Source organism: Argentina silus (assembly GCF_951799395.1).
Source record: "Argentina silus genome assembly, chromosome: X".
Classification (NCBI taxonomy): domain Eukaryota; kingdom Metazoa; phylum Chordata; class Actinopteri; order Argentiniformes; family Argentinidae; genus Argentina; species Argentina silus.
The window spans coordinates 24,092,930-24,111,462 of NC_139653.1; the positions used below are offsets into that span (position 1 = coordinate 24,092,930).

At 42.1% G+C, this 18,533-nt stretch overlaps 1 protein-coding gene across 1 annotated transcript in view; it reads right to left on the reverse strand.

Moving 5' to 3' along the window:
• si (sucrase-isomaltase) overlaps positions 1-18,259 on the reverse strand; it is a gene marked incomplete at both ends in the record, with an annotated part of 68,353 nt that extends 50,094 nt beyond the window's left edge. The window contains 9 exons of the mRNA XM_083694639.1: positions 841-966; positions 1,432-1,544; positions 2,211-2,310; positions 4,070-4,241; positions 12,181-12,332; positions 12,433-12,542; positions 17,316-17,436; positions 17,607-17,692; positions 18,157-18,259. Of these exons, the coding sequence (XP_083550765.1) occupies positions 841-966; positions 1,432-1,544; positions 2,211-2,310; positions 4,070-4,241; positions 12,181-12,332; positions 12,433-12,542; positions 17,316-17,436; positions 17,607-17,692; positions 18,157-18,259 (1,083 nt within the window). The remainder of the gene's footprint in view (positions 1-840; positions 967-1,431; positions 1,545-2,210; positions 2,311-4,069; positions 4,242-12,180; positions 12,333-12,432; positions 12,543-17,315; positions 17,437-17,606; positions 17,693-18,156) is intronic.
• Between the last annotated feature and the right edge of the window lie 274 nt (positions 18,260-18,533).

Consider the following 18,533-nt stretch of genomic DNA (forward strand, 5'->3'; position numbering starts at 1 on the left):
GGATGAAGACTGGATGAATGGGCTCTAGCACACAGCTAATGTATTTTTCTGAACAAAATGTTGGCTACTAACAGGTGTAGTAAAAAGAATGCACAGAATGCCAGTGTAAAATAAATGTCTTGTTTCTTTCTTTTTTTCTAATTAGTGAATACATTCCTTAGGCTTTAGATCTCAGTAATATCTAGATAGAATTTCCTAGCCTGTACAGTACTGGGTAGTGTCCACCAAACTCGCTTTTGCCTACAAAAAAGCGAGGCGCGCCGTTTCCGTATCTGAAACAGCGGCCTTCAAAGTGGAGTGGAAAAGACGTGACGGTTGTTGCTAGGCTACCTGATACAGTGTTTGAGCTGACAAGGTAGCTAGCAACGATTAGTGATTATGCTAACACAAACTTTCTATGCATTTCTATGCTAGTAAGAATAGCTTGCTTGTTTGTTTAATACAGAAAGAGTGTATATATATTGTGTATTTACATCAGAAACTGTAGTGGAAGACATTTTCCATAATTTTCCACTGAAGTAGCGCCATCTTGTGAAATATTGTCCCGCCCCTCCATCAATGAGATTGGTTACTTGGCCCAAAGTGACATTGATGCATGGAACTCCATTCCAAAAGTTCAACACAATTCAAGATGAGGGCGCCCGGTGCGCTCCGTTTGGGTGGAGGAGTGCACAGAAAGCGTCCTTCTCGGAAAAAAAATGGAGAATTGACAGCTCATAAACTAGTTTATGAATTAAGTGTTTCTATTGTACACTAGCTCTCTAGGTTTCTAAAGTTCCCCAGTTCTCCCTAGTTTCTCAATCCCTTGGATTTCTGTTGTTCCCCTAGTGTGATTCTTACATATGGCAGGCCAATAGCCCGGTTCCTCTCAACAGTCGCCTTAACCTCATCCAGAGTGCCGTAGTCCCAGCGGGACAACTGGAATCCTAGGGACCAGTATGGAGGTATAACAGGCCTGCCGATTAGCTGGACACACAGAAACACACACAGAAACACACACATGCAGACACACACATATTAGCATACTGGTCTCCTACTAAAATTGTGTACCGATACATGTATGTAAGTATGTTTTCCCAATTGGGAAATTGGGAAAGTGTACTATCATGTATAGGTATGCGATTTAATTTGGAGACTGTTGTGTATTAGAGATAAGGTCATTGTGGAAAAATAAATAATATATATATTTTTAAATGACACTCATTAATACACACAGTAGGACAACAAACAGATATTCCATAAATGCACACCAAAAACTAATAACCAGCTTTAAAAACGAGAAATAACCTTGTTTGTTATCACAATTAAATCAATTGCAATATGTTGTCACCCCAAAAAAGGTCTGAGATCATGTTTCCTATACCATGTGACCACATATGAATACTTATTATTATTATGCTTCATTCATGTACATAGGCCCTGATGTCTCACCAGAAGGAATTCCTGCACGACTTGCTCTGGTGTGTCACCCAGTAGGATGTAGAAGTCTAGAATCCCTCCGATGGTTCTGTAGGTGACAGCTGGAGCAGGCTGCAGAGTCACCTCTGGAACAGGTAACAAACACACATGGAAGGAAAAACACACACGTCTGGATCAGATGCGCATGCACGCACACACGCACACACACACACACACACACACACACACACACACACATTCATCTGACATCAGACATTCAGATGTCATCAAACATTCCCATTTCAGTCCATCATCTCGTTCAGAGAGAAAAATGAATACTGATATGCTCTTTGATATGTCAGTCTGTGTTTGTGTGTGTGTGTGTGTGTTTGTGACTCAACTGTGCTCCAGAATAATGCAAATAATTTAGTTTGGTTTTGAGCTGTCTCTCACCGTTTCTGCCAGTCCTAATTACTAAATTGGTGTTTAAGGCTGTGAAAAAAAATATATATATAAACATTCCCAATTCACTAATGTCCCTGTGCTCTACCATGCTCTCTTCAACTGCACCTGACAAACAGTATCAGATCAATTGAAAGCATAACAAACTTCGAAGCCTGAAGCCATCTCTTATGGAGAGCTATTGGCAATGGTGTTGTGCGCAATGGATAAAGTCACAGTCAGTTTCTAGACTTTTTTTTGGGCTTGGGCTGATGAAAATGTCTGCAATATCACTTGTGTCGGGTCGGGCTTGAATTTTCAGGCCTGTGTGCCTGTGTGCGACTGTGTGGGTGTTTTTGTGTGTGTTGTACCCATAGCATTGCTGTTCATGAGGAAGACTCCAAATGACTTTCCGCTCTCATCTTCCAGACAGAGGAAGAAGGGATAGTGCCCGTAGAGGTTGTGTGTTCCCTGGAGTGATGATAGAGAAAGAGAGGGATGAGAAAGAGAGACAGATCGAAGCTGAGGGGGCGACTTCACTACCTAATCAGCTTACAAGACATTCAATTATCCACCCCTTTGGGAAGGAGTCTACACATGCTGCGAACACAACAATCCTCCGCCCCCTACACGCACGCACACACACACGTACACACATACTATCCTTCTGCAATGTAATGTCTGTGTAGCTCACGTGTCTGTGGAGCTGTCGCTCACGTGTCTGTGGATGCAAGTGACGATGAGGGTTTATAGACTTTATTGCATTTATGTATACTTATATTTCATTACATGTTGTTACTGCTTTAGATTTGTGTTCTTTTTTTACTTTTTACCGTATGTACAGTTACACCAATGTTGTCCGTCAATATGTTATATTCAAGCTCTTTAACATACAAAATGTGGTATTGCTATGATTTCTGCGAACAATTCCTGTTAATAGTTTTTAAATTACAGACCATAATTTACAGTCCAAATACAATTAATAATGCGTCTCTGGCGTCCCAGCCATATTCATCCTTTACTCCCTTGATTCTGAGAAAACTGGAGCCTGAAAAGTCTGGGCCAACAGACTCAATCCTTGCAGGCTCCTGCAAAAAAAAAAGCTTTTCATGTAAGCTGATTCCATGTGACACTGAATCTCTGCTCTCAAAGTGAAATATGCGTCCTTGATACATGGCAAACACAGGATAAGAGGGTTTCCCAGTTTGATGGCTAGGTAGCAAGCTAACTGCTTATTGAAAATGTTGCTTAAATCTATGTAGAATTGCAGAAATGCACTTACAGAAGACTACATTCTCCTTCCAGACCCTATGTCCAAATTAAGATGATTAGCGCCAATGATTTTGCCTTAGGTTCAGCTAAAACGTCGCCACTGAGTGTAGGGTATTTTGAGTGAGCGCACCGGCACAAAAAAATATCACTATACGAAACAAAACATAGCTTAATCAAGCGAATGAAGGTCGATTGTGCGAGAAGAACATTTTGTATCTGAACATTTATCGTCTTCCTTGCAGTCCCTCTCTCCAAAGGGGACCCTAGAGAAGTTCGGGTTTAAAATAACGAAAGACAAGTTCAAATGAAACGGAAAACACGTTTGAAATTGAACGCTATGTCTCGCCTCCTGGAGGAGTTGCTGCTACCTTTAGATGCTATGCTGTTCCTCTGATCGTAATGCGTTAGGCCTACTTGGGGTATAAAAATTTTTATGAATTAAATAATCATTGCTTCGGTCTCACATAAACTTGTAGGCGGCCAGAAATAAAATCACGTCGTCGGCGGTAGGACATCGTAGCCTTCTGCGGGGCACAGGTAGGAAAAAAGCCAACGGCCCAATCTGTTTTGTGTGCTGGGTTGTCACTGTTACTGTGGTCGTAATGATTATTTTTCAGTTAATTCAATGAAGGGGAAAGGGGGGGGGGGCACACACCTCAATGGCGACATGGTGAATCTCACAGATCCATCGTTATCAATAAACTCACCCACTGATGTGTGTGTGACAATCATGAATTAAGTTCTTCATCTTGCGAAATTGTTATTGTAATGGTGGGGTATACACAGACCTTGCTATTTGTTTTTTATTTCTATGCACCAACCTCACCAAGTCAATTTCCTGTATGTGCAAATATACTTGGCCAAATAAAATAATTCTGATTCTGATTCTGACTGATTCTGTGTGTGTGTGTGCGCGCGCGCGGTGCGCGCGTATGTGCGTGAATGATTGAATTCTCACCCCATTGGGGAATGCATCTCTGGAAAAGATGGGCCAGGTTCTCCAGTTGGTGTCATGGCGATATTGCTGGTGGACATGTTCTCCTAGGCCGTAGATATTATGGGATGGCAACCTGGCAGACAGCTGCAGGTACTGATCAGCAAACACCAGCGGCCCCATAGTTGTGTCAAACCTGTGTTATATATATGTGTGTGTGTATATGTAAGAGAGAGTGAGTGAGTGTGTGTGTGTGTGTGTGTGTGTGTGTGTGTGTGTGTGTGTGTGTGTGTGTGTGTGTGTGTGTGTGTGTGTGTGTGAGTGAGTGAGTGAGTGAGTGAGTGAGTGAGTGAGTGAGTGAGTGAGAGAGAGAGAAATAGTGTATGTGGGTTTATTGAGAATAGGACAAAGGAGTTGGATTACAATACAGAAACATACAAACACACACAGATAGACACATGCACATATTTGTTTGTAAGTTGACAGGCCATTGTTGGAAAAACACACTGAGGCTGGGTTAGCGCATAAGACATTTTACAGGACAGGTCCACATAGAGAACTGACAATCTCCACTTACAAAACTGGAGTTGTTTTTGTTGTAATTCTAACACTATACCTATACAATCTAATACAATGCATATCAACCAATGTATCAAACAATCTCCTGATAAGACCAGATAGCACAGCAACAGTCATCTGATATGCACATGGGGCTAAGGTCAGCTTCACTCTCACCTATGGCCTTCAAACATTGGTCACAGTGGTAGTTTATGAACATGTCAGGTAGGTCATTTAGTAGAGTAGTACAATCAGTCAGTGTTACAACTCTGACACTTGTGCATACTGAAACTGTGTGATTAAAAACAGGTGAAGCTGAGGTCATACACTAGCCAGCATATTAGCCAGTCCCCTCACCTCTGATAACAATTAATAAATTAAGAATTTAATTAATTAATTGATGTTATGGCTTGTCAAAAGCTATGTTTTAAGTAAGAAGTTATGGCTTGTCAAAATACTTTTATTGCGACACAACTTAGGTCGGTGGAATTTGCTTTCAGTACAGCATGGTGGGGAGCTTTACATTCACAGCAATGAATAGAAGACAGACAATGCAATATAGTCCAATGGGTACAGTCGCATGCCTTCGTGACTGCATGAAGTTATAGAAGCTTTAAATAACATTTCCCTGTGTGATATCAAGCTCACAACCACAAAGATTTCCCTAATTATCCAAAGATCATGTATATATTTTCCTGGACCTGTTCTATCAAGCATTGTGGAACAGAGAAGAAACATGGTCTGTAAATATTTCCTTAAAATACTATGTACCAAGTGCTTTTTCAGATCATTGGATAGTCTACATCACTTCTGTCAAATAAGTATGTCTGTGTAGTCATATATGTAGCGGTTATATGTGTGTCTGTTTCACAATAAGTCTGGTCGTGTTACAGTTAGAATATGGATAAGTTTAAGTTCTATCATACACAAAATACATTATGTATGGAAACCACCAAACATACAGTGCCCTGTGTAAATAATGGGACAGTGAAGCATTTGTTTTCTTCTTTTAGCTCTACACTCCGTTTGAAATCAAACTCATCACTATGAGGTTAAAGTAGAGACTCTCAGCTTGTATTTGATGGTATTTGTGTACATATTGGTTTCACCATTCAGAAATTACAACACTTTTTAGACATAGTCACCCTGTTTTAGGCCACCAAAAGTGATCCATAGTCTGAACTTTATCCTTTTTTACTACTATCTTTTTAACCTCATGCTATGTGTAAAAAATTGGGACTTATTGTACAGTAATAGCCTATGTGTTTATTATCAAACACATAGGGGACACATTATTAAACAAAAATATGTATAACATATATATCATTATACATTTTAGTAATGGGCAAGAAACATTAACAAGGTTAATTATACAACGGGTTCATCTAATCAAGCATTGTGATTGGCAAAGTGTTCAAAGCTGTGATTTAATAAAGGTAATGTCACGGTTAAATCACCTTTTATGATATTCATATGGCGCAGTAGATTTGTTTATCACATTCCCTTGACTATATTTCTCAGCGCAGGGCAGAAACCACCACAATCTATCACAAAGTAAATACTTAAATCATTGGTTTCTTTTTACAATTTTCGCATTTGTTGTTTAACTGTTGTATAAAAGCAGTAATGCCCTTTAAAGCCGTGAATTATCATTTATATTGTCACTTGGTAGGGGTTTGCCGGCACTCTGCTGCATGTTGCTCCTAACAACTCCCCCTACCCGCGACAATGTTGACGATTAATCATGTCTTTGAGGGCATTCATTGCTTAAATAATATATACTCATACGTTTTCATCACACTTTGAGGATTAAGAAGTCCTCAATATGTAATAGAACAGAATGATATGCCACCAATATTAGACAACTATGCAGAAAACACTGAAGCCGTTAGATGTTGTAATGCCTGTCACAGCAGCAGGTTGGAGTTGGCTGTATCTTGCAGAAGCTTATAACATTAACATTTGTTAGCATTCATTGTCACTCAGTCCCATATTCTGTCCTTACTAATGATAATGATGGTTTAATGGTATAATGGTTTAACAGGGAGTGTGTGGTATGGCCCGATGGGCTGGTTTGAGGTGTAATTGATTGCTGTGATGTCACACAGACCCACTGAGCGTGCCTAGAATGACAGGGGTGTGATTATGCCTTCTTGGTCGCCGAGGGAGACTGACATGGAACATGGGAGTGAAACGTTTATAATGCATAATAATGAGATCAGTGTATGGTTTACAGGAACCCCAAAGGGATCAGATCACATGTCTGTCTAATACCAGTTATCAAATGTTTTTCTTTTTTTTCTCATTTCTCTCTCTATTAACAAATGTCTAAAAGCCTTGGTGTAAATGCAAACATACTGTTAAGGTGGACGTGGCAGACAAATATGCCAAATTAACTCAAAGCCAAATCTCACCAAATCGAATCTCACCTGCTATAATGTGTTTTCTCCCAACCCCTGCTATTCCATTCCATCCCTGCCTTTCCATAGTGTACTTAGACGAGGCACTCCACCTCAGCAATCAATCCAATCTGGTGTACCCCACATGCTCAAGATGTCTTGATCTTGCATTTGCTGGAGGACTCTGGAACTGCCAGTAAGCAGTCAAGAAAGCAGAGGCTATCGCATCCTTCGCCTCCTTTCAATCCCTCCACTTCCTGACTCTTAATGAGACATGGATCACATCGGAGAACACGGCTACTCCAGCAGCACCTACTCCTTTTCTCACACCCCTAGACCGTTTGGTCGAGGGTGTGGCATAGGGCTCCTCATCTCACCTAAGTGGACATTTAATGTTCTTACTCCATCACATCTGTCCATATCCTCATTTGAATTCCATGCTGTTTCTGTTACTTTCCCTGTCAAACGTTACATTGTTTTTATCTATCGCACCCCAGGTCAGCTTGGCGACTTCCTAGATGAGATGGATGTCCTTCTCAGTTTCTTCCTTGAGGACAGCATACTGCTCACTCTCCTGGGTAACTTCAACATCAAGTCAGAGAAGGCTCTTAACCTTATCTCCTCATTTGACCTTACCCTGCCACCAGATCCTGCCCCACTTCCAACCTTATTGTTACCCGGTTTCTCACCATCACTTTGGTATCCTTCTCCCTTCCCCTCAAATCCACTTTCTGTGTCCACTCTCCTCTAGGCCAGCAATATCCTCTCTTCCCACACCATGGCTGTCTGAATCCCTGCGAGCTAGTAGAACAGGTCTTTGCTGTCTTCGCAGCTGAGGGGAAATTTAGGTAAACTGACCATCCTGACGGCCTATCATCTTATCAGTCTCTCCTCCTGAAGTTCCCCTCCTCTGTGACTGCTGCCAAAGCTTCATTCTACCATTCTAAAATTCAGTCATCTTTGCCACATTCTCCTCACTCCTCAACCCACCTTCCTCTCCACCTCCCCCTCTGCAGGTGACTTTGTCACCTACTTTGTAAAGAAGGCTGATGACATTAGCAGCTCTTTCACACAACCTTGTACTATCACTATTACCACTAGTAGATTTGGCTATGGGGGGGGGGTGCCCCGCCCCATCCTGGATATATGGCACTTCAACAAGCCTTACCATTCAGTCTGTGTCTGGCCCCACAGACTCATGAACTGTGCCAAAGCAGCCATAGCCCTCCTACAGTACAAGGGCATGAGAGCACTCACTTACTTCAACGATTGGTTGATATGCGTGATCACCTCAGTTCAGGCAGCAGAGCACACAGCACTCTTGGTATCGCACCTGCTCGTCCTAGGCTTCTGGATAAATTGTGCCAAAAGCTTGCTCACACCGACCCAAGATACAAACCTTGTCGGTGACTCTGGTCTCTCGGCTCGAGTTGCCCCCACCGTGGACATGCGAGAGGCTTTTCACCTATACAAGGTGTTTTGTACAACCGCAACAGTCTCGTACTGTATGTATCTGAGGCTACTTGAGCGCATGGCCTCCTGATAGTCGTAGTCCCGCTTGGCCTCCTTCTCATGCGAGTATTCCAGAAATGGGTCATAGCACTCCGTCGGGATCCTTCTGCATTGGCACGGATGCATGCTTGTCTCCACAACGTGCCTAACAGTGTGACAGCTGTGGAAAGACCCCTCCCGTCTGCGGAGAGGCTGCCTCATGGGGAGGGTCCTCTCACGCAGGATTGTGACGACGGATGCGCCATTACAGGGATGGGGGGCAGTTTACAAAGGATGTTCAAGGAGTGGCATATGATCATGAGCTCCCCCCAGATTACATTCTCAAGCTCTGCACCGTGTTACTGCACTTTAGGCACTTATCAGGCTCTTTATCCATATATACAGGTGCTTGTCCCGGTCAGGTCGGACAACGCATCCTTAGTGACATACGTCAACCACCAAGGAGGGCCGCGCTCCTAGCAGCTCCTGGCCGTAGCTCAGGAACTGCTGCTTTGGAGCACTGACCATCTGTTGTCTCTCAGACACATGTACCAGACAGACTCAATTTGGGAGCAGATTTACTGTTGCGTTGAGGCCCGCTAGCAGGGGAATGATGACTCCACCCAGATGTCATCCAGTAGATGTGGAGACGTCATGGCAGGGCCACCATAGAGCTTTACACTTCACAGGACAACATGCATTGCTGTCTGTCTTTAGCGATAAAGGATCACAACGTTCCTCTGGGCATGGATGCGTTGGCCCACTAATAATCTGACACGTTCCCTTACGCATTCCCTCCTGTCATCCTAATTTCTCCCACTCTGAACAGCGTAATGTTGCGCGATCTATCGTTTTCCCTGATTGCCCTGCATTGATCAGGGAGACCTTGGCGGGTGGAGATAGCACAGCTTCTTTACACATGACCTTGGCACCTCCCATTGCGCAGGGACTTGCTATCCCAATCACAGGGCCAGATATTCCACCCGCACCCCGAGTTGATGGATCTATTGGGTCCGTAAGAGGTCCAATTTACACTTGGATGGCTTGGCCACTAACTTGTTGCAGCACGATTCAGGATGCTAGACCCCCTCCACAGCAAGTCTACATGATCTCAAGTGGAGGGTGTTTGAGGGTTGGCTTGAGAAGCGTGGTGTGGTGCCTTTTCAGTGCTCCACTCCTACAACCCTCTCCTTCTTACAGGACCTGCCATTAAAGGCTACATGGCCACCATCCGGCATCCCATGTTGGTCCTGGTGAAATGACTATAAGGAAGGGAGCAGGCCGCATCCGTCCATTCTCCAGGACAACTGTCCCATTTGGGACATGTCCCTTGTCCCGGGCTCTGATCAAGGGCATTTCCGTTTCTGAGATTTATGCTGCAGTCAGTTGGGCTCCCCCTCTCACTTTCGTGAGATTCTACCGCCTGGATGTCATTGTATCTTCTTTGGCACATATGGTCCTGGGTGTTGGAGCTGAGTTGGGTACTCTATCAGGTTTTTTGTACAGGCTTTGGCAATTGGAGCGTTGTACACATGTCCTATAGTGAGATGTCGAACCGAGTCGACTGAAAGAGAACTTTGGGTTACGGTATGTAACCCCAGTTCTCTGAGGGAGATGAGGGAGACATCTAACCAGATTGCCCCTCTTTTATGGGCTTGTGAAGAGGTGGTTCACAAAATGAAGAAGAGGTGGTTCTCATCTCCTTCAGAGAACCGGGGTTACATTGCGTAACCCAAAGTTTATAAGTGCCAACTTTTGAAGCAGCAGTACTGTTAAGTTGCACTTTCATTTTGTATAGAGTGCCAATGGCATTGGGCTGCATGGAATCCACACGCATACGCATAACACTGTGGGCACAAGACTGGGACCCGTTTTGGGTCAAGAGTGCTACTTTTAGAACTATAGGCTGAAATTGTACACATTATCCCAAAGTATCACCCTTGCCCAAATCCTTGTGTCGCTATCTCCAAGATGAGGATTGTCACACTACATGATTGAATTCAGACATTGACGTCTATGATCGCGATCTCTGTCATCATCAGAAACAACATTGTGAATGTTTTCACAGTAGCGAGAAATGATAGACAGAAAGAAAGTTTAAGGGCCTCAATTTGCTTCCCCTAAAGACCGCTGCACAACACTAAGTTTTAGTGGGCATTGCCGCTAAATTGGTAATTTCATTCAGCAAAGTTTCAGTTAGTATAGAGGCAGAGGGCAGGTCTCCTTAATACAATATGAAGATACCCATTGTCCTTGCCAATCAGGATTTCACTGCGAATGTTGGAATGGATAATCATTTTTGACAAATAATGCCCATTCAACTCTTAGAACTAACAATTCTATATAGAAACAAAAAAGGTTCCATGCTTTGATAAATATAAGGCACCCCTAAAGGTGGTATATAGAACCATTCACATGTATGAACATGAGCACAGATTTAATACAATTGCAAGCAAACACAAACCAACATTACAGGTACATTGTTTAGTCATAATGCAACACAAACAATGAAAATTCACAATTACCCACAATTCCCTAGCAACAGGAGGGAGCAATGTAGCAAGTTTGCTGGGTAATTGTGGGTAATTGTGAATTTCAGTTGTTTATGTTGTAATATCTCACTAACCATTGTATCTGTGATGTTGGTTATGTTTGACTCTAAGTGTTATTGTGACATCTAAACTTCAAACAGGGGCATTGCGTGGAATGAGAGACAAAAAGGTCCAAAATAGCACCTCTTTGATGAGAATGTTCCGAATATCACCTTTTTGGTGCAACAGGTTCCAAAAAGCACCATCTTGATCAAATAGTTCTATAAATGCCTACACTGGTGCACCAAGTTCAACCTGCTGCGTGTCTTCAAATGCTGTAATGGTTTAATGGACCTGATGAACTTTTCTTATGTTTCTTATCATTTGCGATCAGCTAAATAAATAGGCAATTATGACAATAGCCTATTGTAGGCCAACTTAGGGTCGCTGGCAATAGTGGATAATATTCAACGTTAAAAGAATTACATTACAGGATTATGTAGCACATTGTTTGAGCCTGTTAAGACAGCTACGCACAGTTTTAATGATCAGTGCGGGCGATCATGCAGTGTGGGGGTGGACTTACATAGGCCTATTGTATGCTTGTTTATTCATATTATTTTCCCCTCACAATATTACCATAGATTGAATAAGTGGAATTTGACAACCTGCAGGATGATTCTAACCACCATCTTTTCAGTTTGTGCGTAAAGGCTCTCCAGACGCATTTTCTATGAAGTAGGTCTGCATGTTTTCTTGTAATCTACAATATACAATGTTTAAGATATTCGCATATTTGATTTTATACCCTATCAAAAATATGCACGGTTTCATGATTTAATTAGTAAATGACACAGAGGGCAGAGGCGATCGATGTATACACCATTGGTGCTTCAATGTTTTCAGCTTACATAATGTAGTGTATTGTATGCCTGTATATGTATGCCCCCAATGCACTCAGTGTCCAACTTGCTCCTATGCCCTTGGAAGGAGCATGAAGAGTAATAAACATAAATCATCTGGATTTCAACAATATATTAAGCAGTGTCTTCAAAAACATGTGTACATATTCTGTAGGAGGAGTCTACCTAGTAGTGCTGTACATTTTTGAAGGGACTTACCATGAGTGAAAACACACACAAACACAAAGACTTACAAAAGTTTGTTGGTCTCTTTCCTGCGCACTCGTAGCCCAAAGGGATTGTCTGTGAGCTCCAGTCTGTTGCTGATGGGCTCGGAGGGATGATGGTTAGGGATGTTAACATGCTCATGGGGAACCTCAAACCTCGGCTTATGAGCATCTGAGATCTAAGGAAGAGATAGTGTGTGTAAGTATGTCTGTGAGTTTTTGTACAGCACATGTGGGTAAAACTCAGTGTCATGCAGCATAGTGTGTGTCTGTGTGTACCGTGAATCTGAGTCGGTTGTGTGACTGCATTTCAGCATGTAGAGAGAGCTCCTCAATGTCAGCACCAAACAGAGAAGGGGCGGTCTTTCTCTTTAGACGGGCATTCAATACTATCAAAAAAGAGACAAAATAGAGGAAAGTAGCCATAAATATTCCCATGAGCCAACCAGCTGAGCAAATCACATTTCACACGAAACGGGTGCTTTACCCGCAGCTGTGCAAACTGACTGTGCATATAAATCATTCTAAAAGGGATGTCGAATAACAGTAACTAACAATGTATATCGAGTTTTAATGGTTTAGTAACATAAGAAATAGTCCCATTGTAATGACTGGTGTACTTAGGCAGAGGACTCCAATAGAATAGTCTTTACTTTCAACAAAGGTCCAGTACACAGGTAGGCAGTCAACGGGTAGGCAGATAATCCAGGAAGGGGGTAGGCAAAGCAGGGTTCGGTACACAGGTAGGCAGTTCAAAAAGGCAGGCAGGTAATCAGATAAGGGGTAGGCAAAAAAGCAAAGTCAAAAACACACCCGGGATTCAAAAAACCAGGAATACTTATCACAAGGAAATGCTGGGACATATGACACAAAGGTACAAAGATGAAATTGGCACAGAGACAGGGGAACACACAGACTAAATACACAGGGAAGGATGATGAGGAACAGGTGAAGCTAATCAGGGCGGGGTCGACAATCACACAGGCGGGAAACACAAATTAGGATCAACAGTGCCCTGCGTAAGTAATGAGACAGTGAAGCATGTTTTCTTCTTTTGGCTCTACACTCGAAAAAGTTAGAATTTTAAATGAAAAAATTACTATGATATATTATGAGGTTAAAGTAGAGATTCTCAGTTTTTAATTGATCAACTCACCAGACAAAGGGTATCTTCTTCAGTTGTTGTTTGTTTTGAGGATGTTTTGAAGAATGTTTAATAATATTTAAATCTGGAGATTGACTTTCCACTTTTTTGCCCTGAAAAACTCCCTAGTTGCTGTGGCAGTATGTTTTGGGTTATTGTCCTGCTGTATGATGAAGCTCATGCTGTATGATGAAGCAAACTCATTGTCCTGCAATGAGTTTGCTTGTACTTGGGCTGGCAAGATGCTTCTGTACACTTCTGTACACTGTACCATACATGCCCAACCCATAACACCCCTCCACCATATTTCAGATGAGGTGGTATGCTGTGGATATTCGGCAATTCCTTTTTTTCTCCACACTTTTCTCTTGCCATCACTCTGGTACATGTCAGTACACTTTGTTTCATAATATCCACAATACCTTTTTCCAGAACTCTGCAGGCTCTTTTAGATACTTTTTTAGCAAACCATAACCTGGCCATCCTGTTTTTTTGGCTAACTAGTGGTTTGCACCTTGTAGTGTAGCCTCCGTAGTTCTGCTGGTGATGTCTTCTGTGAATGGTAGTCTCTGACACATTCACGCCTACCTGTGTTCTGATCTGTGGGACAGTTGTTTTGGGGTTTTTATTCAACATGGTGAGCATTTTTCGGTGATCAACTGTAGAAGTTTTCCTTGGCTTACCAGACATTTGCAATTTCTGGTCTCACCAGTGCTTTCTTTCCTTTAATGATGTTCCAAACTGTTGATTTTGGTAGGTTTAAGATATGTTTTCTGTTGACAGACTCCAAAGGCAAACGCAAAGCGTGGTTAGTTGAGCCTGAGGGTAGAAACTGTTCTGGAGCCTGTTGGTCCAGGACTGGATGCTCTGGTACCTTTTGCCAGAAGGCAACAGAGAGAACAGGGTCTGGCTGGGGTAGCTGGGGTCCCTGATGATCTTCCCAGCCTTCCTCTTGCACCTCTCAGAGTAGAGGTCCTGAATGGCTGGTAGCTTGCGGCCCATGATGTATTGGGCTGTTTTCACCACTGAAGAGCCTTACAGTCAAGGGCAGTACAGCTGCTGTACCAGGCAGTGATACAGCCGGTCAGGATACTCTCTGTGGTGTATCTGTAAAAGTTTGTTAGGACCTGGGGGTCCATACCGAATTTCCTCAGCCGCCTGAGGAAAAACAGGCGCTGATGCGCCGTCTTGATGGTGTGGGTGTGGTGTGACCATGTTAAGTCTTTGTGATGTGGACACCAAGGAACTTTAAGCTGCTGACGCTCTCCACTGCAGCCCCGCCGATGTGAATGGGGCCGTGGTCACCCCCCCTCTTCTTCCTGAATCAGCTCCTTTTTTTTTTTTTTTCTGATGTTCAGGGAGAGGTTGTTCTCCTGGCACCAGTCCAGGACTCTTACCTCATCCCTTTAGGCTGACTCATCGTTTTTGGTGATCAAGCCAACCACAGTGGTGTCATCAGCAAACTTTATAATAGAGTTGGAGCTGTGCGTGGCCACACAGTCATGGGTGAACAAGGAGTAAAGTATGGGGCTGAGCACACAGCCCTGGGAAGCCCCTGTATTAAGTGTCAGAGTGGATGAGGTGATACTGCCTATCTTCACCACCTGGGGTCTGCCCGTCAGGAAGTCCAGGATCCAGTTACATAGGGAGGTGTTGAGACCCAGGTCCCTGAGCTTGGTGATGAGCTTGGAGAAGACAATATTGTTGAATGATGAGCTGTAGTCGAACAGCATTCTCATGTAGGTGTCCCTCTTGTCCAGGTGGGATAGGGCGGTGTGCAGAATGGTGAAATAAATATGTTTCCAAATACCATCAAATAAAAGCTAAGAATCTCTAGCTCATAATAATTGTTTGATTTCAAGTCCAAACTTTTGGAGTGTAGAGCCAAAAGAAAGAAATGCTTCACTGTCCCATCACTGTATTTTATTGTGGACGCTTTCTAATCTGAAGACATGTGTCATGTAGGAATGATGCTGTCTGCCGTAAGACAATGAGGTCATGTACATGTCTTGGCATTAGCTGTGGAGTCATCATATCTTCATATGGCAAGATCACACTGACCTGAGAGAAGTTCACTGAATGACCTCTGTCACATATGCCATGTTTTACATGGCATTATTGCACCATTTAAAACACGTGAAAAAAACATGAGGGTTTTGGAAACATGAGGGTTTATCTTGTCAATTGGGTCTGTAGTGGGTAAATATTGCAGTTTATGCCATGATGGACTTAGTGTAAACTGTAATAAATCATTACATAGAAACAGATATATGCTGTAATGTCCTTCATGTTTTGCGATATGACATACATGTTTGAGAGAAATTATGCCTTAGGGGGGAGTGAGAGAAAGATTAATAAGCAAAAACAAAAAAGCAGAGAGGTTAGAGTGTGGGGTAAGGAGGAGAGATAGTTGGGATAGTTGGATAACACTTTACATTAAGGTCACATTTGTAAAGGGTTTATAAATGGTTTATAATTAGTTAATATATCAGTTAAGTTTATTATTCAATTCTAAACCATTTACAAACAGTTATAAGTCATTAGTTTAGACTGATCAATCTTCACTTGGTGCTTTCCAAATAGGGAGGTTGTTATCAGGAGCCAGTTATTAATGCTTTATAAATGCACTTATAAATGCTTCGAAAACTAACCCTGATGTGAAATAATGCAATATTATTTGCAATTGTTGCACAGTGGTTGCACAGTTGGGAAATTGTATTTGCTAGTTTTTACAGCCTTGAAGAAAAAGAGATGTGAATGATGTAAAAAGAGATGTAAATTACATAGCGCTGGCAACTTACTTCAAAGTTGATGCTACTAACTAGCTAAACAAGCTATCAAACTAGCTATATGCTCGTTTTGATACTGTCCTGATTGGCTAACGTAGAGCTACACCAGTGTGGCTTTGTTGTAAGTTTGAAACATCTTGTAGTTTAAACACTGATCGTACACAGTCTGCTATATGCTGTGTTGTTTATTAACTTGTCAATTTTCATTCCACAACAGGCCAGTAGCCTTACTGCAGTTTTTTATTGGGTTAACAATTGATGTGAATTATTCTTTATGACGACTTATTATGAATCATGCAATGTTGGACCACTTTACTTGATGTCCCCTATAAACATTATGAAAATGCTTATGAAAGGTAAAGCTACTTTACTTGGAGTGCCTTATTTTAGATGTTGTTCTGTAGGTGCACATTAATTATGCTTAGTTACAAATGTTTATAACTCAATAATTAATGTTAGTAACTTATTCATAAATGGTGAATGGTGCTACACTTTACATTAAGGTCACATTTCATCAGTTATAAATGTTGATAACTCATTAATAAATGGTTAACTCTCTGGTGTGACATTTCATCAGTAATACATGTTGGTACCTCTTACATGGTCAGAGGTTTTCTCCATAAGTACACAGGATAGAAGAATACTCACATGACTTAATTATCCATGTGTTTTTTGATATACCCAAACCAACACTAACCACACATCAGTGAATACAGAGAAGGGGGTAAGTAGTGGATAAAGCAACAAATAAAATCTGTGAACCTGTACAGTGGATTTCAAGGGCCATGGTTAAAAAAATATGCTGACAGCTGTACTGTGATTTGGGAGATCTTCACATTGTACTGTATGTAAAGATGTGTTGAATCAGTTTGGTGCCAGCCAAATCATCCCCACAATTCAGGAAATAACTTTACCAACTGTGCAACCATTGCAAATGATTTCACATCAGGGTTAGTTTTTAAAGCATTTATACGTGCATTTATAAAGCATTAATAACTGGCTCCTGATTGCAAGCTTCCTATTTGGCAAGCACCAAATAACTATTGAACTAAACTAATGAGTTATAACTGTTTGTAGATGGTTTATAATTGAATAATAAACTGGTTATAAGTGATTTATTAACTAATTATAAACCATTTATAAACCCTTAACAAATGTGACCTTAATGTAAAGTGTCACAGATAGTTTAATAGAACGAGCAAAAAAGAAAGAGAGATTGAGAATCTCACCATAGTCGCTGGGGCTCTGCTTAGAAACCACTGTGTATCCATGATTGGTAGAAAAGAAGCACCAGGGAGCGTTCTTCTCGTCCAATGGGCTCCAACAACAGCCTCTCTGCTGGCATGTCAACTAGAGACAGAAAAGAAACATTGTCATCACCATCATCATTGTCATCATCATCATCACCATGTACCCATGCAGTCTCCTTAGTGATGCCCGATAATGTGTCCTAAAAGTCATGACTGAAAGTGTAGACATCACTGACCTCCTGAGGACTTCAGGTCCCCATGGAAACATACCTTAGAAGCACCTGCTTCTGGGTAACAGTCGACTCTCTCCGCCAGTGGGATGGTGGGGCATTCTATCCCTAGGGTCTCAGGACTCTCTGTCAGACAGCACAACAACCAATCAGATATCACCCCGAAAAGTACAATGGTGGATTGAATTTAATTGTAATTGTCCCTCTGCCTTGTAATTCAGTTCAATAGTTAAAATGTAATAACGTGAATAACACTGTCTTCCCTGGACAGTAAGGATGATGTTATACTGTATGTATATGTGTGTATGCCCTCTGCATGACTGTCTGACTGACTGTGGTGCGTCTTTGAAAAACAGAGGATGAGTAGAAGTGTGTGCACATTTCTGTGTCACTGACTCGATTCCAGACATCTGTAAATTGATTATGACAGCTGTCATAATATCCATATCTGTGTACTCTCTTATTCTCCTCAACAAACCCTTGTCTCCATCCCACAGCATTGGACCCTGTGTACTTGTGTCTAAGCGCTTCCTTTGTCAATGTGTGCGTGTGAGTGTATGTGTGAGTGTGAGAAAGAAAAAATAACTCACCATCAGTAGCCAACAGGATGACAAGCGCGACCGCTACCACAGTCATCAACAGAAACATGACTACTAGGATCACCTCCAGCCCTGAGAACTTCCTCTTCCCCATCTAACACACACACACACACACATACACACACACACACACACAAACACAAGCACACACCGCACAAAAACACACACACTCACAATTACAATACTGTCAGAAAGACAAACTTCACATACGTTTATACAAATTCATACAAGGTGAGTCCCACACTCTCCCTGCCCAGTGAGCTGTTCATTGACCGCTTGCCAGAGCAGGCCCAGCCATTATAGACTCACCCATCATATCGCAGAAGCCATTAGGCACAGACAAGGTGAATTTGTGAGCGAAAATGGTG